The sequence below is a fragment of the Falco naumanni genome, chromosome 1, assembly GCF_017639655.2.
Source record: "Falco naumanni isolate bFalNau1 chromosome 1, bFalNau1.pat, whole genome shotgun sequence".
NCBI lineage: Eukaryota > Metazoa > Chordata > Aves > Falconiformes > Falconidae > Falco > Falco naumanni.
The window spans coordinates 75,252,206-75,278,682 of record NC_054054.1 but is presented as its reverse complement, the minus strand read 5'-3'; the positions used below and the strand labels follow the sequence as shown (position 1 = coordinate 75,278,682).

General features: G+C 43.4%; 1 protein-coding gene across 3 annotated transcripts in view; it reads right to left on the bottom strand.

Moving 5' to 3' along the window:
• The window catches only part of SNCA (synuclein alpha), a 71,025-nt gene extending 51,136 nt beyond the window's left edge, over window positions 1–19,889 (bottom strand). The window contains exons 1-4 of one of the 3 annotated variants that reach the window (XM_040599477.1): window positions 19,689–19,889; window positions 17,676–17,821; window positions 11,580–11,621; window positions 2,212–2,357 (exon numbers count right to left, since the gene is read on the bottom strand). In XM_040599477.1, coding sequence (XP_040455411.1) covers window positions 2,212–2,357; window positions 11,580–11,621; window positions 17,676–17,796 — 309 coding nt within the window. In that variant the 5' untranslated portion in view covers window positions 17,797–17,821; window positions 19,689–19,889. Of the gene's footprint in view, window positions 1–2,211; window positions 2,358–11,579; window positions 11,622–17,675; window positions 17,822–19,498; window positions 19,620–19,688 lie in introns of those variants that run through there. The other 2 variants (XM_040599482.1, XM_040599491.1) reach the window with 2 other exon arrangements.
• Between the last annotated feature and the right edge of the window lie 6,588 nt (window positions 19,890–26,477).

Genomic DNA, 26,477 nt, shown 5'->3' with positions numbered 1-26,477 from the left:
AAGGAATAAATTTGCTCATCGTGGTCTCTTATTCCCAGTTTAGAGTAGACTAAAGATATCACAGCCTTCAAAGATGTAACCTTACAGAGATAAAATACACAAAGTTACATTGTTATTTCAATCATATGCCTGGTTGGCACCTTCTCTTATTTCAGCAAGGCTCACCCTGTTTCCCCACTGGTATTCTGAATGCCCACACCTGGACCCCACCCAACCGCCAGTTTACCTGGAAAATCCATGAAAAACATCTCATGTGCCTCTGAACTGCACAGGAATGCAAAAAATACTAGGTTTTAGGATACCTTTACGTGATTCAATTTTGATGTTAACATTTTTGAAATGGCTACTCATCCCTTGCAAAACCAATAAGAGACAAGGTGCAGAGCAGTCTGTGAGCCACAGATACTAATCAGGTAGATGGCCACACTGCATAGATGACCAAGTACTCCAGTCCAAAAAAGACCAGTACCAAGAATCAAATGAATGGTTTTGTGTGTCTAAAGAACAAAGCACCAGTTCCGAATAATGATGCTATTTATAGGACTGTGGAATCATATGCATGTACATTATGGATGTTCTTTCACTTCACAGATGTGATTTTATTCTGTTACAGCCATCATGACTCATATTTAAGCTTTACAATATACAGAACATAATTAAATGAAAGTCAGCAGAAAGTCAGAGATTTGCTTCATACTTTGTAATTATAAGGATCTATACTTATATATTAATATTAAGATAACAAATATTAGATATGGTCAATACTGAAGTAGGTAATTGCATATTACAGCAATGATTATCCTTATGACGCTGTGTTTGAAAAGCTATGAAAAGAATATTCTCAGCACAAAACTATGAAAGAGTGTTAGCAGGGTATGGACTACTCTGGCCATGCCATACTCATGTATTCCCCTGGCAGTGCATTTAAACTTCATTTTGTAAATCCACAGTATAGCTTATACAAAGGATCATGGCCATATCAAGAGCAACATTTTACTTATAGCTGAACAAAATAGGGCTAAAAACCCTCCCAGGAAAACTGCTTTGAAAAAGAACAAAACTGCTTGTGAGATGTTTTCAAGATCAATTCACCACAGTTGACTGAATGCCTACCACAACCTAACAATCCTTTTTTCCTTCCAAACTAAAGCACCAATAGGATTTGTCAGACAGACAGGAATATACTTCAATAACAGATAAGGACAAGGAAGACTTCTTAAGGATCCAATTTTACCAGCTCCTCTGGACTGGAAATAAGATAAACCATAGAACTTCTTCATGCTAAATCCATTGCGCCCACATTTTTGTGCAAATACTAATATTCTTCATAATCCTACTTTTTTATAATACTTAAATGTTCACACACAAAACAGCACAAAAGGAAGCACTTGTCTCTTCTAGGTTACTTTTGCCTCTGAACAACACTATACACGTTTTGGAAAGCATCATTCCCACCAGCTATCTGTAGTCACTGTTCACCAAGTGCAAGTGGAAGACTAACTGCAGCGTATCAGCAACAAAACTGTAGTAACACTTGATATTGTGCAAATACTTCATGTTCACTTCAGTGCTGGAATAAACACATCTACAGAGTGCTTTATGGCATGAGCTAGAGCAAAGTTAATCTGAAGAGTTCAGAACAGTTTGGAGGCATTTTTGAGTTAGTGTCACTGTATTAATAGAAAAAACTCTCCTGCTAAATCTTGACTTTAGATGCAATGTATCTAACCAGTTAGTGGACTGGTGCACACACCCTTCTGGCACGATCGTTCATCTGCAGAGGATACAAATTGTAAACCTGAGATTTGCTGTTTGACCTGTCAGATTAAGCAGGTTGCTTTTCAATGCTGAGTTATTTGTAAAAATAGTTATCTCTCCATGAAACTGTACAGCCATCCTACAGCTGCTGGCCCTCACTAGAGGCTGCTGAGTTCAGAATCGCCACTAGATCACACTTTAAACCATGACCCAAATTTGCGAAGACTTTTCAGAATAGCAAAGTTCCATGCCCAATCCTACTCAAGTTCCCAAATCCTGCAAGTCACTCAAAATACAAGCCATAAACAGTAGACATTTTCTTTGCTGTTCATTTGTTTAACGTAACACAAATCATCCTGCATTCAATACCACTGACACTCCATCTGACCCCCAGTTCAGGGAGACCACTCATAGTTCATTTTTTCTTCTGGAAAAGACTGTAAATAAACAAACCTGTTTGGCCAACTGATCCTTCTTCACCAAGCCAGTGGCTGCAGCAATGTTCCCTGCTCCTTCCACCGTCTTCTGGGCCACCGCTGTCACTCCTGTCACCACAGCTCCCCCAACATTAGACACTTGCTCTTTGGTCTTCTCAGCCACTGAGGAAAAGCAGAAGATGGAAAAACACTTTAGGGCTCCGGGACCTGTAAGTTTTTCACAAAATCGTATCTATCACGAGAGCCCAACATCATGAAGAGCAGTAAGGCCATTATCCTTTATGCACCCCAAGCGGATGTTAAAGAAATGAGACTATCCATCTGGTAACACTGCAGCAGCAGAAGTAAAAATAAACCTTATCTGCAGCTCAATTTCTTTCATGTGAGAGATGTTTGACATTTTCATTCATGTCTAGCTGTACTTTAGGGAAGAACAGTCATTACCTAAGGGCCATTATTACACCCAACTTACTGTGTAACGTATAACAATTGCACTCAATATATCCCAGTTTGGAAATGCATTCCAATTAATCCACCAAACACCTGCTGCACATTACAGGGCATGGAAGACAAGATTTGTTTACATTAGACTCAAAAGCCACTGATTATTCCTTTATTTTTATTTTTTTAAATATACTTGATTAATAAGCAGAGCTACTGTGGCTCAGCCAGATAATCTCAAATACAACCTTTTATCTGATTGAGATTTTTGCCCCACTGCTGATGCATCCATCTATAACATACTAATCTAAAAAAAAACAGTGAATGCCAAAGCAAACTGGATTAACAGCTAACTTCCAAGCCCCAGGGAAAAAACAACTCATTTAGCCCACATATATATCAGCAGTTGCCATTCTGCCTTTCAGAATATCACTGGGTTCTTTCTGCTCATCCATCCCCAAGGGCTCTTTCTGACAGCAGCTTGCACTGTAGTGCAACCACTCTATGAAAAGAGATGGGAGGGATGACTTCATGCCTAAAAGTTACACAGCCAGATTTTCAGAAAAAAAAACCCACCTTTACTCAACTAAACAAGGGACTCCTCTTCAAAACCATCCAGATCATATTTTGTAATTCTAACTAATGCTACGCTGTCCTCCAGACCCATCAAATGTATTCATAGCTCTGTTTGCACCCTTTACGAGCATGGGATGGATTCTGCTTGGCAGATAGGCCACCCTTTCAGAGACACAAAGAGAGGACTTTCTATGGATAAATTAAATTTCTTTAATTCCTTACATAAAGAGTATCAGCTGTCCATATCACAGGGCACACCACATACATTGTTATGATTGACATTAAATAACAACAATTAGGAAAAAGCTAGAAAGGTAAACAATGTGCCTAGTACATGATTTTTATTAAAGACCCAAATAATAAACACCTGCTGACTGAAAATGGAGGCAGATCATTTAACACTCATTCTAACTAACTTAAGGTGAAAAGTTAGCAACCAGCTGAGTATTACCTTTGTTATGACCAAACCCAGGAGCTTTCACTATAGAGCAGGACAAAGGACTACCATTATCTGAAACTAGAAACAATAAAGTCTGTTCCAAATATCTTCCAACCTACACATGCTCATAAGACACAAATTCACAAGAAATTTCATTGTATCCATCCAGTACTCTATTGCCATACTTTTTCAAGAAAAAAAAAAAAATTAAAAGTGGGGTTTGCTGAAAAGCAAATGTTGCCGTCAGGGAAGGTTTGACATAATGCTAGCAAGTGCAGAAAGACATCTAATAAGATGCCCCACTTGATTATTACCAGCTAAAGACTACAAAAAACTCTGGGTTCTACAGATAAAATGTATATACTAAGTTTTTCATTAGTGCTTACAAACACATAACTTAAAGTGTGCATCCTAGTAACATGTTATATCTTCCAAATAATGTTAAGATCTGATTGTGCATGCAGTCCTTCAGAAACAGAGTAATACTATGAGACAGAAACTTGTTAAATTTCATATTATTCAGAATGGCAAGAAGAAATCTCAAACAGAACTATGTAAAAAGATTATCATCTTCCAAAAATACATTTTAAGATGATATTCTCTAAGAAATTAAAAGAATTGAAGAAAAACAGATAAGTCTTTCCCGTAAGTTTCAGTATTGCTTTTTTATTTTTCTTCTGTCTTATTCCTGTTCTGGGAGAGTAGGAAAAAAGAAAACAAAACCAAGATAAGATATATATATATATATATATAAATCAGTGTTCTTTTCATACACATTTTCTTCTGGTTTTTGTTTTTTTTTTTGTATGGAAGTGACATATGCTGTTTTGAAAACTCCCTTTTCCAAAACACTTGAACAGCAGAACATTTAAAAGAGACAAATTCAGCAGGCTTAATGCTGGAAAAGGATCACATGCTCAGCTGCTCTTCAGCAGAGTCCCCCCTTCTGATAAAAGGATAAAGCATGGCTGCACTATATTCATTGTTAATAGTCATAATTAGTTTCATTATCTCAAGTTCTTAACAAGCTGCATGTCAAAAGAAAAATATCAAGACATAAGAGTAAATTTGAGTGCACTGTGGATGCTGCAATATAAACCCTCTAATTCCCAATACCATTATTAAACCTACATTTCTCAGACTACGTTGTCATGGCAAGTATGACCACCTACCAAGAGCGACTAGCCAGTGGCTGCTGTTCCCACAATTAAAGTGTTTTGGGAAGGTTCTGTCTGAAGTCTGTTTTCTCCTCCCACAAACACATTAATCTAGGAAAGGCTTGCAAACAAAACAAAAGAAGCAATGAATCAGGCCACTAACCTGTCTAGTAGCACAACAACAAGATACCTGATAAATATACTGCTTTTGTTACTACTTTTAAGATTGCTGCTTGGTTTGGTCATGGTTTAACCCCAACCAGCAACTAAGCACCACTCTGCCATGCACTCACTCCCCCTCTCAGCAGGGTGGGGGGGAAGAGAACTGGAAGGGTGAAAGTGAGAAACGTTGTGGTTTGAGTTAAGAACAGTTTAATAATTGAAATAGTAACAATCACAAATTATCATGGAAAGGAAAATAACAAAGAAAGATTAAAAAAACCCAGAAAAGACAAGTGATGCAAATAGAGTTGCTCACCACCAACCAACTGATGCCCAGGCAGTCTCTGAGCAGCAGCCCCCCCAGCCAAACTCCTGCCTGGTTTTATTTCTGAATAATAGGACAGCGTCATATGGTCAGGGACATCCCTTTGGTCACTTGGGGTCAGCTGTCCCAGCTGTGTCCCCTCCTGAATTCTTGTGCCCCCCCAGCCTGCTCTCTGGTGGGGTGGCTGAGAGGCAGAAAAGACCTTGGCTCTGTGCAGGTGCTGCTCAGCAATGACTGAAACATCCTCGTGTTATCAACACTGTTTCCAGCACAAATCCAAAACACAGCGCCATCCTAGCTACTGCAAAGAAAATGAACTCTGCCCCAGCCAAAACCAGCACACGACATAGCATAAGCAAGCTGATGCAGGAGGTACCATGAAAGCTCTCTCATATACTGCTTCAGAAATCAGACCCATGAAAATAATAAATCCAGAAAAGTCTACACAGCACAGATTCCCAAAAGCACTCATATTAGCAAGAGAAAGACAGTCTTCTTTCATGTCTCTTAAGGAATACCTAAATACCAAAGTCCCTATTACCAGAGTGACTGTGTAAATAAACTCCAGCCTAGTGACCCTTCAGCTCTGAAACCCCAGGGAGAGGAGAAGAAAAAACAGAACAGGTTTCCAGTCTCATGTATTTTATCACTTACACTAAGCAGGGAAACAAAACCAGTTAAAAATGCAGGGAGTTGATACAGACCAGTCAAATCAATCTGAATACCAGGCTGTTTAATGACCTTAAGCCATTAAGTCTTTGTAAAGTTGATGCCTACTTTGCATAACGGTGCTGAGAAACAGAGTAAACAAGCCTCTGCACTGGTTCTGCTGTGCTGTGGCCAGATTACATCTGTCCATCCATGCAGAGACTGTCCACTCCAGTAAATGGTCCTGGGATGGTGTACAATGACCCTGCCACGGCTAACTTTGAAATTGAAGTTCGAACACTGATGACAGCACTGTGCAAAAATTACTATCATTAAAGCTTTCTTTTCCCTACCTATTATAGGCAACGGGGTAACTGGATATCAATGTGAAACCTCTGGTGCAATTCATAATGAGAACTAGTTACTTTCAATTTCAAAAAACAATAGATGAAAACGGCAGGATTTCTCTGAATTAATGAAATTACTCTTACTGCACTAAATATACCTTTGAACATGAATTTCAGACAATAAGGCTGTCTTCGGTACTTAAAAGAATTAATTTACAAAGAAGCCATAAATACATTGGGGTTTCTTTAATTCATACAATTTACCGTAAGATACCTAACAGAGTTAAAACAAACACAACAAGAATACCAATTACTAAGAACATTAAGAACAAGAATGATCAGATAAAAGAATTAAGCAAAACACTTGACTGTCTCATAACTGTGGACATTGTGTCTTGACTCAGGTTCAGGAAATGGACACATAGCTGATGTATCAAGGGCTTTTTGGCCCTGATCTTTTGTACAAACCAGTGCTTTACTTTGATTATCAGGACATGGAGTGTAAATATTTCATTTCTGATACTGGACATTTCTGGACACTTATCCCTAGGAGATAAGCAAGATGGATGAATTATGCATTTACAGTCAAAGGCCAGTAGACATGTTAATTAGGGAGGCAAGTCAGATATGCAGCTAACAGCCCATCAAATCAATAAGCAGAACTGCTTCATCTTCAGAAGTTCTGAGAAAGGGTGATCTGACAAGTAACAGGCTCACAGTATTCCTGTGAATCACAACCGGGTATCCTCATTTTACAGTGTCTCAGTGTTACTAAACTTGGTACAATCAGGTCACATTTTATTTAAAGCAAGAAATATCTCAGTCTAGTATTCCTCTGTTTGAAAACAAACTGACCAAAAAGCCTATTTAGTTGTTCAGCACTTGGGCGTGTGTCAGCTCCCAGTCCCTTCACCAGCAAAGGGTTTTGAACAACAAACTACTCAAAAATAGCAAAGCTAGCAAGACCTTGGAGCTCAGACAGGAAAGAAAGGACTGACTGCACTACTGTGAACACACACTCACTTTGATCTGTGACTCTAGCTTGCATTTGACTGCCTCCAACCTCTTGAATAATTTTTATTCACATAAAGTGTACTATTTCACCTGAGGTTTCACATGACATTAACTCCCTGGCACATTGTAAGATCACCAGAACTGGTGAACTCCTAGTCCTGTGGAAAGAGACAAGTAGGTCTTTACAAGTGCCCTGAAAGGCAGTCTTCTCACATCAACTTTAAAAGCATTGATTTAAATGGATTGGATTTCTAAGACAACTTCACTAGCATTTCTCAGTGTCTTCATATTATGTCTTACAGCATCACTAGAGTGCACCCACATCTGGCTTTACCTGCCTTCTCTGCTTGCCAGAACCACTCTTCACAGAGTAAATTTTTTTAAAGTTTTTTATTTGTAAAATATATGCCCAAGCAATTCCTCTGTCTTACACTACCAAACCCATGATGTTTCATTTTAGAAACCATGCTCTCTGGATTTTGTATTGTCTCCTCTTCTCACTGCCACATTTCAACATGTACGTCCTCTATTCATTTTTCCATTTTCATTCAACAGTCAAACGCCTCTCAAACAGTTTACTAGAGCAGAAGGAAGCAAACTGTGGCACAAAACCCATTATTCCCAAGCTTTGGGTGTTCCACTTTCTGTCACCCACTTCCTAAAGTAGGTGAGCAGTCACCACTGTTTTGCCTAAAATTTGCAGTAACTTGTCTGCATTTTCTATTCACAGGCCCAGCACGTAACGTGCTCTCCTTATGTTCGGCTTTACAGCCTGTTTTGCATCTTCCAGAACAAAATTTATCATCTTTCCAAACCTGTCAAAAATTATTTTCATCTACTTAAATTTCCTGTCTTCATTACACATAGTGCAATCAGATAAAGATGGATACTTGCAGCATTCAAGGTCAGTTGTTTCTCAGGACAACAAAAAGAAGTTCCCCACTAAGATAGCCTCCTACAGAGTCCCAGTGCTTCAGCAAGTTTCACATGTGCGAACACCATTGACTTTTATTCTATCACAGCTCAGCTTGGTGAACATCACCTCTATTAACTTGCTTGCTAGTGCTGTCAGTTGCCATTCCCACCTCTGTATGATCTGTATCATCCCATGTGTGACGTTATTAGATAAATGTGCCTCAAACCTCATTCTACTGCAATCCTCTACTGGTTACAGTAATGATCCCTCCGAATATTTCTCTTAATTGAGGTCTAACAAGCTGGGATTTCAAACCTCCTAACAACAGCCTGCACTTTCAGCCTGAGGCTAAACTCTGAAGGACTATCATAGATGTTCCGTTCAGTTTTGTTACTAAAAATACTCTTGACTGACTTCTCCACCATCTATTTGGGTTGCGATATTACGTACTGCCATTTGGTGTACCTACACTTGTTTATCCTTTGCATTGGCTTACATGAACACAGGTGAATGATACAAAAGCTATACACAGAACAAAAAGAGAGTAGAAATCCTTTTCTACTCCCTTACTTGTTTGTTTTCTAATTTCTTAGGGGAAAAACCACCTTAAATTTCTTCACCAGACATTTTCTTCGCATCCCCAGAAATCCCATATTCTGCAGCAGAAAGTTACGTGTTCTGTTCAATACACTATGGTCCACTGAGGCTTTCCTGCACTCCGTGGAGACCAAAAAGACCTCTATTCATTTTGCCATTTACTACAAATTACTGGCTACTGGTTTCAGTTCATACCTAGAGGTGATCCCTGAAAATCTATTTAAAAATGCAAATTTACACTTTTTCAGTGTAGAAATGTTAATGTGAATATACATACCCAGCCAGCATTAACTTCAAAGTCTGAAAGTGCTGTTGCTACTGAAAGATTAGGCAGTTACAAAAAACATTTCAAAACTCTCACAACTGCAACAAATTCAAATCAGTTTATCGAAACTGAGATCATCTGCTTTCCTACAAGCCATTTCCCTTCTATCCTCCCACCCAAGCAGCTCCAGTGGGACACGCTGGTGAGTCACGAGAGTCCTTCAGGAACGGTGGTGGTGATGGGGCACACCCACACCACACTAGCAGCATGAGTCCGGGCACAGCAAGCACACCTTACCCGAAACCACACTGTGTGTTGTTGGAAACAAGTGTCAGGCTGGAATCAAGACCCACTAAGAGCACAGGTGGTACTTGGACATTAAGTTCAGGTGGAATTCCCTGCAGCCACAGACGTACCAGTTTAAAGTCCTCTCCATCAGTGCTGCCAGCTTATGAGCAAAGACTCATTTTCCTCAACAGGACAGGTGGATGCCATCAGGCCCTGGAGTATCTTGTGTTTCAAGGGCTCCTCCATGATTATAAAACCCAAGGTTCTGGCAGAGGCACTGGCCCTGGAGCCAGGGATTGATGTCTGGGTTATGCCTGTTTCTTCCAAACCCTCTCCCCATCACTAGGAAGATTGAGGAAGACACCACCTGTGCTCCCGGGCCTTTCAGCAGGCCTCCCAGGGCCATGAAATTGCTTTCTTCTACCTGGGGCTTCTGGTTGCAACATCATCTGTGCCCGTAGGAAAGGTTGGGGGTGGGTGGGTAACAGCTTGAAGACTGTCCTACAGGCACCAGCCGCCCGGTGCCATCCCCAATGGGCCCCAGAGGCAGCCAGCTCCCTGAAGAGTGGAGGCACAGATGGTGCCTCTCTCCTGCTCGGGAGGGGTCACCAGCTGCAACTCACCGGCTGTTGCTTCTCAGCACCAGTCTTAACATGGGCCTTGCTGAGTGCTTGGCTGCCATGCCCTTGCTGAGAGCCTTACACAGGTCCCTCCTCTTCTGTCTAACCCTGCGCTCGGCCCTACCCAGGCCCTCATACCAGGTGGCTGAGAGGGCTCCAGAAGGTTCCTCGTACAGCTCCCTGCGGCGGCCTGCTGCCACAGCACACACCCTGGGCCTGCCGGGCTGGCGTGTGCGCACCGCCCCGGGACCCACCGGCGGAGGCCGGGCGCCGCGCACCGCCCCGGGACCCACCGGCGGAGACCGGACCCCCTTCAGGCTCCGCGGTGCCCCCGCCTGCCCCCTCACAGGGCCGCTCCGCCCGCAGCTGCGAATCTCCCGCGCGGCCGGGGGCGGGCTCCGCCCCTTGCCGGCTCGTCCAATCAGCGGGCGCCGACCCAGCCGCGCGGGGAGCGCCCCCTGCCGAGCCGCTCTTCCCGCCCCCCGCCCCCGGCGCGGCACCCGCAGCAGGCCGGCCCGCACCGCCGTGGCGCCGCCGCCAGCCCCGCCGCAGCCAGCCCGCAACCGGGGCAGCGACCGCACGGCTGGGCTGCGGCACCCACGGCGGGGGCGGGACCCGCTGCGCACCCCCCGCTCCGCCGCCGGGACGCGCTGCTGGCCTCGCCCTTCCAACCCGCAAAGGCCTGGCTGCGGTTCCCCCTTGCAGGCGGCTCCCGCAGCCCCCGCCGCACGGGGAAGGCTCCTCCTGCAGCGCTTCCCCTTCCCCCGTTCCCTGCAGCCATTCCTGCCTCTGCCACTGCACCGGGCCGCTCCGGCTGCCAGCCCGGCGCCGGCAGACGAAGCCCCCCGACAGGTGCCCAACCCCCGCCTCACTTCGCCTGCCGCATCCCTCTTCTCCAGATCCCGCTTTTCTGCCTACTCAGATCGCAAGGAGACAAACCCGGGCACCCAAGCCAGGCTTGCAGTTTCTGTAAGTCGAAGTTATTCACAGCAAAGAAAAAAAGAAAAAAAAGGAGGAAAAAAGGGGAAAACAGAGGAAAAAAAGGAGGAAAAAGGAAGAAAAAGAAAAAAAGTAAAAAAAAAAATCAGAAAAAAAGAAAAGGGGAAAAAAGAAAACAAAAAAGAAAAGGGGAAAAAAGAAAAAAAAAAAGAAAAAAAAAGAAAAAAAAAAAGACAGACCTAATTTTCTTTTACGCCAATTAGTTTATAACTTTCCAGCACATATTTCACCTTTGGCAATGAACAAACAAGAGAAAGACCCCCGATTTATCTACTTCTACAAGAGCAAGTTATTTCTTTCTGGTTAGGGCATTAGTCTCTTGCCTCATACTAGTACTGCTTGACTTTGATTCACAACATCCCTCAAAAACCCCTTCTCCCACGGAAACAACTGTATTAAATTTACATCTTTGATTGTAGAACAGTGTATCATTTTGACAAAACGCACACTGCTTTCTGCCTCTTGATTGTTCTGTGTTTTTCTTTGATAAATTGGAGTGCTCTCAAAAAAACACACAGAATTTTTAACAGCTAAATGGTTGGTTCATCAAACAAAGGCAAGGAGTTGAAATTAAGAGACAATTGTCTTACCCGTTGTGACACCATGAACAACGCCTTCCTTGGTCCTGGAACCTAAACAAAGAACAATATCAGGTTGAAAAATACATCTTCTTAAGTACTGGTAAAGACTAGATAGATGATGAAGAGGGATGAACACATAGATTACACAGTTGCATACAGAATTTTCTAAGACTATTAAAATTAAAGAGAAATTCAATCTAAGGGAATAGGCAGAATTATCAATAAAGAGTAACTGCATGAGTGTATACTGACTGTGGAAAGGTGACTAATACTGGGAATGCTTCTGCAGTTTATTGTTTGCATGTACTGACTTCCATGCCATTTTCTTAATAGCAGTGTTAATTAAGCCTCTCACTTTGCAAACTCACACGGATAACTCTGCACAGAAACCATGTTAATGTTAACATCCTATAGAGGCTCACACATGCATTTGCAGAACATCAGAGCCAAAAATTCCAGAAGATCCTTAAAATTTCATCTTACAACTCTCCTCCAGATCTCAGTTTGCAGGGGTTAACAACCATTACTGAACCACAGAAAGGCCCAGAGGTTAAAATCATGGGGAACTGGTAGTGCTAGCCAGATATAGACAAAAATTAATCTGAATGGGAAACATTAAACAGTGGATAGGTGTCAAATGTGAAAATGCCACCAGCATCAAACCCAAGGTCTGCTGCATCCAGTGTCCTCCTTGTCACCGGCATGTATGACAGCTAATGATTCTGCAGACAGCAACCTAAACCCAGTACTAGACTGAGATGTAACGCAAGACCTGTACAAGCAGTGTGACTGCCACCCTGAAGACCAGACTGGTTTCTGGCACACCTCTGTAAGGATACCATGACTTTTTACCACACTGCATGAAAGGGAACAACCTCTCGCGTCTTCAATGGGAAGAGAAACAAATTAGCACATAGTGCTATTGAAAATGTAACTCCATGTCATTGTCCCTACCAGAGCTCTGCTTGTCCTTGTCAGGTTTAATAATTTGGCTGCATTCCAGGGATTAGTATCCATTTGTGGACTATGATGCTGAACAACGTGCAATTAAGCATTACAGAGACAGAGTTTATGCCTCCTAGTTTATCATCTTACCCTGGTCTGCTAGAGATAGGATGACTTTGTTACCTACATAGAAGTTATCTTATTTCTAATGCAATTTTTTGTCTGTATGTCATTCAGTATTTGAGACATTATCATTTATACTTCTCATTTTACACAGTGTCAAGCTAAAATTATATAGATATTGTAAGAGTGAAGTCATATACAAACTGATATAAGCAGAAATATATTAGAAGAAAGCAACTTTGATCACAACTGTTTACAATAATACAATTAAATACTGAAATGCAATGCAAGTTCATTGATCAATATGCCTGACTTGCTACTAGTGCCCATTTATGGAATTTAAGCCATGTATTTATGGCACTATCAGATGGATTACAACATTGAACTGTTATCCATGAGCAAGACCAGCATAATAATCCATGGCAAATAAGAAAAAAAAAAAAGCCATATAAAGTAAACCATGTTCTTTTAACTAGCTAATGAAGAAGTTAAACAGCTGAGAAGTTGTCTTCCCCCTCTATTCTGATTTTCACTTTTAAAAAAGCTTGTTTTCTCTCACTGAAGATATTTACCATTGAAAGAATTTTCCATTTTATTAAATCCAAGTTATTCATGTCTAAGGACTTGTTTCAGGACTTTGGTTCTCAATCTTGCGGCACCATGTGAGCTGAAGCCACAAAGCACTTTGACCACATACTGGAATCCAAGCAGATGATTGGTTCTACTGACTTCTAGAAAAAGACTAAACACCACTTCAGGCTTACAGCATGTCCATCAGAATACTTACTGTTAAGCATACACTTTAAAATGCATTGTTAGGCCTGGCCAATATCTCATTCATCTTGTGAAGTTATTGCCTGCAATACAAGCTATTAAACACATGGAAACCTGTGAAAAGCAAGTACTCAGTTCCCTAGGGCTGGCAAGAGATGAATGATACAGGAGAACTCCCTGAGGACTTCTGCAACTGTATATCCTGAGGGACATAAGCAACTCGATTCTTATTTCACTTACCCTGAAGCAACACTGCTATAGCTGCAACTAATACAGAAATGCTAGTCTCTGCTAGTGGAAGACAGGCTTTTCTGTAATGAAATCTCAGCTCGCAGACCTGTGTGGAACAGAGATATGCATAGCCAAATCCATTACCTGGCAAACAACCAGCTAAGCCATGGTCCAGACCTTACAGCATACGTTAGAGCTCAATACTATTTGCCCCAGCACTGCACACTCACATGGTAGTAGCTGCTTTTGCAGTCACAGCTACAATGCAACCTAGAAGTATTTTAGGATCTGCCAGAAGCAGGACTATAAATAACAACAGTTGAATGCAGTATGATGGCTTCTGGCTGGCAGCGAAGGAAAGCTGGTTGTCCACATTGTTTCTAATAGAAACTCGCTGCCTTTCATCCTCATGGTCCCAAAACATCAGTACTCTTGCTCATTTGCACCCTGTGTAACAAAGGGAACAGTGGAATCAGAGTAGGGATAATATAAAGACCGAGAAACCTAACACTGACCGACACTACTTAGGTGATGCAGAAGCAATAGCAGTACACGGTAACACTACTCTTCCTGGTTAAAGACAGGGAGACATAAGCCCAAATTAGGGGAAGGGGAAATCATTGTCTAAGGAAAACACTTGCTCCCAGGCACTGAACCCCATTATTCCATCAGAGGGACCTTGAGTCCCTTGACTACTCCACTGGCTTTTCTACTACCAAAGGAAAATAAGAAACCTTATGAAAAGAGAGTGCAGCAGAGGAAATTTGGATGGTCTTGCCAAATAGGTCATGATTGCACTCTTCTACTCCAAGGCCATGTGCCAGCTAAGCACAGGGAGTAGTAAACAACTCATCCCTAGCCATCCTGCTCCTAATAAACTATTCCTATGCTCTGCTACGGTGCAACACGTCAGGAATTATCAGACCGGAAACTTCCATTCCCGAGCACTGAACATGCACTCAAGAGGCAATTGAGCAAAAACTTCAGCTCCCTGGCAGCACACAAAAAGCTCAGAGGAGCTTCTGAGCACTAATAAGAGCATGCAAGACCATCCTTCTTACTCTCGGTTCCTGGTTTCAAAGCGACGGGGGGCAAGTATGGCCACTCATTTCCTCACTGCTTCACACCAACAGCTCTTGAAGGATACATAAAGACCTACTCTTAAATTTACGGCATGCACAATGCAGCCCAGGGCTGCTAAGCCTCAGTCCTCCCTTCTAATGAATGATCAGACCATTGTTGGACATCAAGAAAGGTCCTGATGCTCTGCTTGTATGAGTCAAGACTGAGCCACTGATTTCAGCTGGCCAATGCTGAAGTACATCAGCAGAGGAATTTAGGTGGACCCGCCCCCCCCCCCCCCCCCGCCAAGCATAAAAACACACTATAGACTGTACTGAACAGTATCTTGGGTATTAAAAAGCAGGACAAAGACAGTGGACTGAGGGAAGAAAGGACAGTTAGTTAATCCTCCAATATGCCACTCTCCCTCAGAACCCTTTCAGTTTCCCCCATGCCAAAGGGAACTGAGAGAGAGAGGAACAAACAAGATGTTATAACAACCACATTTCATCCCAAGCAGCAGCTTTTGTTAATTCTATCCGGTAAAAATTCTATTATGTTACAACCTTCCACATAATAGCTAAGAGCAGCCTGGACAGAAAGGTCCGGATGTTTTCTATATTTACTTAATTCCACTGATTTCAGTGGGAGACCATATCATCTAGGAGATTTGGACCAAAAACTTTGCATCTTTTTAATTCTGCAGCAGCAGTGGATGGCTGAATGTTATGGAGCTGACTGCTGAAACTGAAAACGATTAACACATCCTTCTCAGCCCAGTGTTGTGAGGTTTTTTTCCAGGATGTCAGGCAGCTTTCACAGCTTAATCTGGCCGTGAAACTTGCATCTGAAAACCCAGCTAGAGAGATAGGAAGGAAGAAACCTTCAGGATCACTAAGGCAGTGTGCTGCTCCTCTTTTGCATTGCAACCGTTACCAGCCTGCAGAACGGAGAGATATCACACCAGCCTTTGCTAACACTGCCCAGAAGAGCCACCCCTGCTGCAGGCTTGGGAAGCAGACAGAGAAATACCCAGCTCCCCGTTTCCCCCTTACCCAACCTGATCCTGTTGAAACTTCAGCTGGGGAAACTGTGGCTCCCTACAAGCAGGTACTGGCAGGGACACGGGAGCTGCCAGAGGTCCTGGAGACCGCTTCCAACCAAAGGCTTTTTCACCTGCACAACTGAAACTATGCATACAGCTCTTCCCTCCTGAAAAGCAGGCATCTGCTGTGGGAAGGATCCTTCACCATTACTACAGTCACGCATGGGTCCCCAGCATGGCTCAGGGCTCCACCGTCCTTACTATTTTATTCTTGAATTAAATAGCAAGCCTGCCCTCCAAAGTTCAACCTCAGCAAAAGTGTCTTCAGTCTGAAGACAATAGGAAATAGTTGCCTTTGGGAGCAGAACAAGGTTCAAATATTATTACGGTCTGGAGAACAGGTCAGACACAAAGGTTAACTTGACACACAATGCAGGTTTCTAATACAAAGAAATCAATGGCCTCAGAAGTATGGTCAGGAACTACAAGAAAGTAAAATTAAAAAAAAAAAAGAAGGTCCTACCCCTGAAAAATAATTCCAATATCAAGCACAATGTACAGTGAAAGAACATCTATTTTGCTATATTGAAAATGAGCAGACACTCATTTTAAAATAGATTTCTCTCACAATTAGTTTTCAAAATAACTGCCATCTCTGTTGGCAAGAGCATCGAGATTTGCTATGGCTTAGCAGGAGAACAGCGTATTCCAAGTAAGTGGTCTAAACTATATGGAGCAGAAATAATTTGTTACAGACAGGCACTAGCCTGCAACGGCAGAGGGAATCCTGAAAAGATACTGGAATTGCACAGACCTCGGTGCTCCCATTTTAAAGAAATGCCTCGGGGTTTCAACTCTATTTAATTTCTCTTTGATACCTGTGCACATCGTCCTAGGTACACACAGCATCCATTACAGAACTGACCTGCTACAAAATCAGCAACAACGAAAGGACCTGTAGGTCCTTTCCCCCTCCATTCATTTATAGACTAACTTTATCAGATGAGTAAGAGAAATAGATCCATATTTTTATTTTTTTTTTAAAAACGACCACTTCTTCATGTGGCTTGGCAGATTATTTTGCTGTGAATTTTTCACGGCAGCATTTGCAAGATAGCCCATTAAAACCCAATACTTGCTAAGCAAATATGATGATCACGCAGTCAAGTACTGATCTGGGATTTGAAAATAATTTTATCCCTGGCTCCACACAAGACTCTTGTATGGCCTAGATAAGTCACTTAACACCTGCTTTGCTATCTTGGGGTCTACCTGCCCCACCTCATTAACTGCAGTGGCTCTTCCTTGAGAACTCATGGAAAATATCTGCTATGGATATGCAATAGCAAGTACAGAACATGAAGTTAATTTCAAAAGATGAGGAGATGACACTGTCATACAAAACGGTACTGTCGATGTGCCAAGCCATTAGCACAGCCTATGCTCGGTTCCTGAACTGATCTCTCAAGTTTCTTCTCTTAAAAGCCCACCTAAACCCCACATGTTCTAAGGCATGCTGTAAAGCTATCTTCCACTTCAGCTTCTATATATTGTTTTTTAGTTTATTTTTACTGTTCCATCTACCCCTTCAGACTTTAACCCAGCAAACTTCTTGAATAGAGTGCCAGTTAGTGACCTGCACTCTAAGGCACCTCCTATGACACAGTCTAGTTCTGTATGGTGTGACAAATGTGGCTCCACAGAGCAGTAACACATGGCCAGCACAACACAGTAACATAAGAGCCAACATCTGGTTTCAAAGAACCGAAGCTCAGGAGAGCACAACTCTCCTCTTGTTTGTTTTGCAAGGGTCTCCTGTGAGTCATGACATTTGGGTTTTCCTGCTGAAGAACAGGTCTGCTGAGGATCCAGCTGTGAATGTCAGGGTACAGCGACCCACAGCATGATCTCTGCTGCCCACCTACCCACATAGAGGACACCCTCTTTCGTCTTCCCTGCTGCCTCTGCCACACCCTGCTTGGTTTTTTCTGCTGCTGCTACAACTCCCTCCTTTGCCTTGGAGAGTCCTTTCATGAACACATCCATGGCTGAAGAATTTCTTCACACAGCTCTAGAGGAAAAAAAAGAGACAGGACACTTTCAGTAAGTAGGGGTTTTTTTCAGCTTTTTCTCCCAGAAAGGGAAGAAAATTTTATTCAAATCAAATGGGATCAAAATTACTTTAAAATTATGTTATTTATACCCCCACATTATGTAGCATCTCTACTAGCAATATGTAATCACCCCTCTGTACGTGAGGTTGCACTCCATATTTCAGACAGAAAAAACAGTTAAATAACCAGAAAAAAAAAGGTGTACAATTCTGTGACCCGCCTTTACAGTTTCTCACATGCTGCCATACATAGTAAGTTAAACACCACTGCCAGAGCAGTACCCTTGATCCAAGCCAAACATGGGGACCCCATTCCCACAGGATCTGGCAGAGGCTTCTGGTCACGTAGGTCTGGTTGGAAGAGTCATTGATAAAAGTCCCTTCCTTGCCTCCCAAGGCATCATTTCCTTCAAAGGGCAGCTCCATTCATGAGCCGATGGCAGGATTTAGTCCTGTGATTTGAGGATACTCCACCTCTCATCCAGAGGAAAAAAGCCGACTTAAAGAAACACTAACAACTACTAAAAAAAACCACAAAACCAACAAAAAAATACAAATCCCCAAACCCTCCTAAATCACAACTGCTCACTCGTTATAAGAAACTGCCATTACAACCCAGAGGGACGGGAGCAAACAGAAAGCGCTGCTTTTCCAGTAGTCAAGCATTTTGTGCACAGTCCACATCACTTCTGGAAACTGAGTTTTCCCGAATGGGTTCTTTGCATTTATCAGCACTGAGAAAAGATTTTACTAAAAAGCAAAAGCAAGAATGCAGGCTTGTAAAAGCAACACGCTAAAGCTACCGGGTGAGTTCTGTGGCAGCTACACAACCCAGCGCTACCCTGAAACTACTAAAATAGTAATTAAACCCAAGAAGCCAGCGTCACTTCAGTAAACCCGTTATCGATAGCCCTTTCTCTTCACCCACACAGAACTGCTGCCTGTGATTTTCTTTGCGCTGCCGGAGGCTGGGTAGGAGGGATGGCTGTCTAGGAAGGCATCTGGGCTGCCGCTTTCTACTGACACTGAATTTTTCATGGCAGCATTTGCAAGACAGTCCACTAAAGCCCAATACTTGCAACGCCCGTGCCCCTGCCCCACTGCCCACCGCCCCAGCCCCACTGCCCACCGCCCCTCACCGCCGGGCTGCGGCAGGGGCGCCTTACACACACGGGGGCGGAGGGTGGCAGCCCCCTGCCCGCGGCACACCCCCGGCTCCTCCACCGAGGGGGTCCCCAGGCCCGTCCCCATCCCTCGGTGGGGGGCAGCGCCGCTGGGGGCACCTGGGGACCGCAGGCGGGGGGGCTATATATCGGATGTATATCAAATAGCATACAGGCACCTGCAGAGGGAGGGAGAGCGCAGGGCGTCGTGGCCATATATATATATATATTTATATATACATCCATTGGGAGAGAGAGGCACCTACCGAGGAGGGCTGGGCGACGCCACCGTAGGGGCACCCCCGGGCTCCGGCGGACCCGCCGTCGCGGCGCCCGGCTTCTCCTTCCCTCCCTCCCCGTGCCCACAACAGGTCGTTCAACGGGATATACATACATATAAAAGTATATATATAAACATTTCAGGTATTCTATATCTATATATATAAATCTACGTGCATATATACACACATACTCACAGCCGCTGCGGCTCCACAGGCACGGAGAGCCCAGCCCTCGGCAGCGCGGACGCGGAGCGGAGCCGCCCCCCCCCGCCGCGCCGCCACCGCCCCCTCCCCGAGCCCGCAGCGCCCCGGGGGGCCCCGCCGCCGCCCCCTCCCCGAGCCCGGAGCGCCCCGAGAGGCCCCCGCGGCCGCGCCACTTACCGCCGGGCTCCTCCGCCACCGGCGACCGACCCGCTCCGAGCAGGCGTGGGGTGGGGGGACACGGGCGGACGGAGGGGGACGCGCGGAGGGGCCGAGGGGAGCTGCCCCTTCTCAGCACATCCCCGAGGCGGGGGGGAGCGGCCGGGTCCGCTGGCACCACCCCCGACGGCAGCCCCGCAGGCGGCGAGTGTGCGGGAGGGGCGCGGGGCGGGGGGGAGCGAGGCTGCGCCGCGGGGGGGGGGGGGGAGGGGCGGGGGGAGCGGGGAGGGTCCCCGCCCCCCGCTGGGCGCTGCGCCCCGCGCCCGGCCTCCTGCGCCCCCCACCCCTGCGGCGGGGGTGGGCTGGGAGCGCTGGTGCCACCGACGCGGACCGAGGGGACCGGCCGGCTTGGCGCCCCTGCGACCCCCCGCGCCCACCGCTCCTTCAACAGGCTGGGGCACCGCAGCTCCGGAGGGCGGGGAAGCTGCTGCTGGTGGCTGCAGAACACCCCTGTTTCGCTTCACCAAAGCCTTACAAAATCTCCCCGAACATCTCATCGCTTTTTTTTTTTTTTTTTTTTTTTTTTCTTTTTTCTTTTTTCCCAACCTCCAAATTTTCAGCCCTAAGTGGCTGGAGTTCAGCGTGGCTGTTCTCACAAGATTCACGATGCCAGCTCGGTTTTAAGTACGGGAGGTGATGTTCTGGCGGCTCAGTCTTAAGCCTATTGCACACACACACATTTTCAGCCCAAACCAGAAAGACTATGAGAAGCCCTGCCTTGCTCCTGCCAAGTTTGCCCGAACCTGACACCTCTACTAGCATCCTCCACTGTACACTCCATGGCCACTGCTACCCAAGTCTTCATCATAGGAGTCACTTCTTCCCCAGAAAGGGAAAGCTATCCAACTTCTCTATTTTGGTTGCAGAATTTAGGCACGGAAAGCCAAGACCAGTAGGAGACAAGGCATTAGAACAGATGGACTTTCAGCTTCAGTACATCAGTTCATGTGCTATATAAAATCCTGCAAGACCTACAGAAACCGTTCGGTTTTTAAGGCACTCCAAAAGGAGAAACAGAATATAGTGTAGATGAGATACAAGGCTCTGAGCTGCAACGAGCATCTTTCATCCGTCATCCTGCGCAGACAGCTCATGCATCCCTCGTTTTGTTTGCATTCTCAACACGTAGTGCAAAGTCTTCCTCTTGTCAGGTTTCCTCATAAGCCTTAATATTTCTATACTGTTTGGTAAACTTTCTTTTGGTTCATTCCACTACTAGTTTTAATCAACCAAGTATTATACAATGTATTTTCTTTTTGTGAGAATGTGTGGACTGGGAATACAAATCATTTCCTCACAATCCTGCTCTCAAGAAAAGCCTTAATAAAAAAAAGATAAATAAAAAAGGGATGGGGCCCCTGGGAATTAAATTACGTTAAGGTACCTCATCTCATTCATCCTGTGCAGCACGTTCATACTCAATAAAGCAAGAACTAAATGTGGCCTTTCTATTTCCTCCCAATTTGAGGGAGGAGGAAAATAGATATAGTTTCAGACAACAAGGTAAAGTGAATCAAAATCATATACTTTCTACGTATTGTTGACTGGCCCAGCAATGTATATACCATAGTATGTAAATCGGGTCCTTGAAAGCCACTCCCTCAGTCATTCTCTACCACCCAGGCCAGTAAAGCTAGACCCCAAATTAGAATTAAAGTAAATATTGTACTCCTTATATAAGTATTATTTTCTGGATTTAAAGAAGCCTTTTGTTTCTGTAGCATGCAAGCAACTGTGAGCATGAAATGTTGCTTTGTATCATGTTGATATAAGTCTGGATAGACTCATTTAATTACGTTAGCAATAACAGAGAACCTAGTGTGATGAATACCCTTGTATATTTACGACTCGGTTTCTGAAACTACAAAGAAAAGCTCCAATATCTGCAACTCCTAGCTTTTGCAAGGGTTCTCTTTTTTGCCTTGTGTTTGTCAAAGGCAGGCATTATGTTCTGCTGTTAAACAAAGTAACAGCTTGTCAGTTAATAAAATCATGCTGCTAGAAATAGAGGTAAAGGCAAGAGGCATCAGTTACCACAGCAGAAATAAAGCTTAAGATTTCAGCTGTAGTATTTAAAATAGGCAGCTTTTAAATTCTAAATCAGGGGGTAAAGAGGCACAGAAGGAAAAAAAATAGAGTATGAACATTGACGCAAGAAATTCTTCATTCTGAAGATGGAAGAGACTCAAGTAGAAAACAATTAAATATGGTGGGGAATTAGTACTGCATCTCCAAGGTGATTCCCATATAAACCACACTGTGTACAACAGCTGGGTGGATTTTTTTAGATTGTGTCCTCAGTACTTTTAGTATCACAGTAAGTTCTCCCCTGAAGCCTTTCTTGTCTGAAGAAAGGATAGTAGCAAGCAGATTGCCCACTGATTGCATTTAAAAGAAATCTTTATTTAACGACACTGTTTACTTTGCATGAGCATCTACAGCAAAAATCAATCAAACAGTAATAAAAAGTCCTTCAATCTATCTTGCATTGCAGACTAACTTACTGGTTTAGTTGCTAGTGATCAAGTAAACCTACTTTATTGCTGTGAAAAGAACAATTATTGACAATTGAACAGTACTGCAGAGTAAAACTGATCAGAATTTACTGTCTTCAGGTTAAAAAATTCAAATGTGAAACTTTTCATGTGGAAACACTGGAGAGGTGTTCTCCTAAATTGAAAGCTTTCCCCTGTTTCTTCAAAAAGTGACTCAGACTGGCTCCCTCCGTTAGCACAGAACTGACACGTGATGTTACCCAGAAGAAAGGTACCTTCGAAAACTTGAAAAGCCACAGTATGAAAGGAAGCTGTCTTAGGGCAGGCTATTCATAGGTAACATGGATTGTTCCACTGCAGGATCTTTCACCGATTGCAGATAATCTGAAAATAGTCTTAATTTGCTAAGTCCATTAACTGTGTCAAACAGTGCAATTTTTGTGCAAATATTTTTCAGTCTTCGGATGTCTTACAGAACAGATTATGATGTGCGTCGCTTTGGAGGCAACGGGGAGTTCAGACCATTTTTGTAGACTCTTGCATTACATTTGCATTTCTATTCCCACTCGGGTCCCTCTGTGGGTCATTGCTGTCATCACTGGCCATGCTCTAACTACCTGTGTGCATAAGCAATTTCTAAGAACTCAAAAGCATGCTTAATTTCAAAAAAAGGTGAGTGTGACCTCTCATTTGCTTACAAGTAAGCCTGAGGTTTAGCATGTTATTACCTTAACACTTAGCATGCTTCCAAGTTGTAATGTACCTGTTGTAATGTAACACTTACAGAGCATGTATATGCCCCACTTGCATGGTGTTTCCAGTGATGTGTACTCAACTGAAAATTAAACACGTACTAAAGCCTTCATACAATCAAGTTGCAAGTTATCATTTCAGAGTTTGTTTTCCAGTGGCAGCTATTAATTTAAAATTCATATCCATTATTATGCAGCAGTTGCCATTTCCAGTTCATTCTTATTGCAAAGATTTCTGCTCATGAGCTGTTTTGATAGGTACAACTGGGTGCTGACTAGGGCCTGGGTCACTGGATGTCCACTGTTGTGCCACACAACCATTGATAGGAGACACAAATAGACCTGAAGCAGGTTTTTTTGAAATTCAGAACAGCATTGTTGGTGTCTTTGTGCACAGAGTCCTTCATCTCAGACCAAAACCAGAGCACGGACAGAATGCTTCACCGAGATAGACCCCCACGACCAGGCCTAGCTCCAGCCTTTATTCTTGTTGCTTCTCCTTTGCTTCTCATCTACCTGCTCCTCTCTGGCACCACGTTCTTTCTCAGAAATCTCATTTCTCTGCAGTCCCAGGCCTTGTGTTTGACACAGATGGATCAGACAACTGGTCTAGTCCTTCCTGCTCTCGGCTCAGGTGCACACAGCACAGCACATACCATTTCATGTCTGCAAACTACAGGCCAAGCTATGTTAAGCTTCAGGCCAGAACACATCCAGTGCAGGTGGATGCATCAGAGATCTAACCAAGAAAAAGGTGCGTGGCTGCAGACCAATGAAAAAAGAGGACTTCTTCCTGAAGTCTTAGCATTTGAACAAATTAGGCTGGAATTGGAAGTATATCTGAAAGAAATCCACATGTATATCTCAAGTGAGGTTGCTAAACCTCAAATTCCTTCTTCCAAATATGAACAATGTAAACATTTTCAAAAGAAAACTTAACCAGAATCTTTCAGCATAGGTAAAAATGTGTGTATATATATGTGTGTGTTTATGTGGAAAAGAGTATTTAGAATATATACACGTGTGAAAAATGTTCTAATTGAGACAGACATATATGCCAAAATACCAGATTGGAGGTATGTACACATGCACGCGTGCGCGCACACACACGCGCACACACACACACGTAGGTATACATGTATTTGAAGAAGGTGATGTCTGTCTTTGACCTGGCAAATATCAGCCCAACTACACTAACCTTGACGTAACTCTGAACAACAGAAAGAAGGGTCTCACAGCTTTGTACCACCTCTGTTGCAGGCAAAACCTGCCAGACCTTCACCTCCTTTACTTGCAGGCGAAGCTGAAGTTACGGAGGCATCACATCTTCCACAGGCAATGGTAACATTTTATAAATTAATTAATCTGTCTGGGCTAGAAAGTGCTGAAGGGCAAAGCAGCTCTGTCTGTTGCACCTGGGACCTTAAGCGAAGCTGTACGCTGAAAGCAACAGCTTAAGTGCTAAGGAGGCCATCTGGCAGTAAGTTTCTACTCAGAGACACCCAGAACATCAGATGAGGCTGACCTAAGGGTGCCTGGCAAAATCAGGGTTGATTGTTCTTTAAGATGATTCCCGTTACATAGCACCAATGGGTTGATTGTAATGGAAAGAAAGAATTATCTTCCTCATGATGTGATGCAGCATGTTAGCAGTATCTCGTATAACCGAAAATGCTAATGCTAGGGGAGTGGGAACCGTCATGCAGCGTGAGGTCTGGTGCCTGTCTTGTCCCAAATCCTGTTGGAGTGAAAGGCCAGCACCAGATGTCTCCAAGGTCAATGATAAGGCTGCAAGCTCTAAAGCAGCCTGCTGCAAATCCAGGTATCTGAGCCAGTGCAGGCACAGCACATTAATTACCTGGATGGCAGCATTTCTCAAGAGATACACCAGGAAGGCAGAAGCTTTAATTAGATCCTGAAGTTAGTCACCAACAAACTGTTTAAACAAGTGCAAAACCCAGACAGGAGCATACTTCATTCTATCAAACTGTCTTCTTTCTACAATTTCTAAGGAAAGTAGGCATCACACAAAAGAAAAGTGGCAGTTTTCATTCAGATCACACTTTTTCCATCAAAGGTGTTAACAATCCAGAGGTGATAAGCATATGAGCAATCCAAACACATGAATGCATCTTCACACAGAAACTTTTGTTTCTCATGTTGCTTGTGAGTAAGTTTGCTTTATTGCTGAAGTCTGTTATCCGACACATTAAATAAACAGAAGTTCTATGTATCTGAAGTTCATCAACATTTGCTACACAAGAAGGGGATTCCCTTTTTGGACATTCAGTGTGTGCAAAAATAAACCAAACAACACATATATATATATATATATATATATATAAATGATATGTAGAACAAGTGCATAAAGACTATATTGTTTTATTATGTCTTGCCATATTAACCTCCAGGGAAAACCTAATGTCTCCTCTGGAAAAGGCAACACATCATCCTCTTCTCATTTCTCTGATTCCAACACACAAACATCCCAGCCAAGCAGGTCCCTTAGATACCGATTGCTGGTGCCACTCCAATTACCAAAACCTCATGACACGGTCATCAATTGCCAGTGCTTTTTTTGGTAACATCAAACACAGGTCCAATTCAACACCCATTCATGTTGACATTAACCCAGAGATTGACATGGGGGAACCAAGAAGAACAAAGGAGATATCTGTATAAGAACTCCATTATTTGTTCCTGTTTCTTTGGCTCCATTATTTATTACATGCAATCACTTACTGGAATTCTATCTTAGCACAATCTCCAACCCACAGGACCATACCTTCTTGTCTATGTTTCTATTGCCACAAAACATTTAGGCACTTGTCTTGATCTAAAATTCTTAATTTTAAAGGCAACACTTGGACTATTAAGATTTATTTATATGCAGCATTAAGCAGGGTACAGAGTGACTGCGGGGAGCCGTCTTGGATTTTTTCACAAGGGGATGTATGCTCAGACTTGGCAATGTAGACAATCAACAGGAAAAAAAAAAGATTATTTTTCCTCATATTCATGCACAAAATAAATGTACCTGTAAATTTAATTTCTTTTGAATTACTACTCCAGTTACAGCCTCAAGCTCAAATCTTGAAAAAAACCTACCTTAGAAACATTTAATTTCTGTTAGGCTCTCCAATTTGTTTCAATTCACAAGCAGTCTGAAGCATTCACATTTGCAGCGATACCCAAGAGGCAGGAGAAAAAGTCTCGTAAGAAACAAGTTAGTTAAATAAGGGACAAAGGGAGGACGAAGCAGCACACATGGTGGCAGTGGTCACAAGGAAAGGCCACAGACAAAATCAAGCCACATGGGCATAGGCCTCTCAGTGAGGAGTTTATCCCAAAAGGAATGGCGAGTTGTCAGCGGGCTAAGTAGAGATTTGTGGGGAATGACTTTTTATGCATGAAGGTTGGGGGGGGGGGGAGGGCACGAAACCTTTTCAAAGAGTCATTAACGGTCAGATGGCACAGGCACATGGTAGGACGGAGGCAAGAAC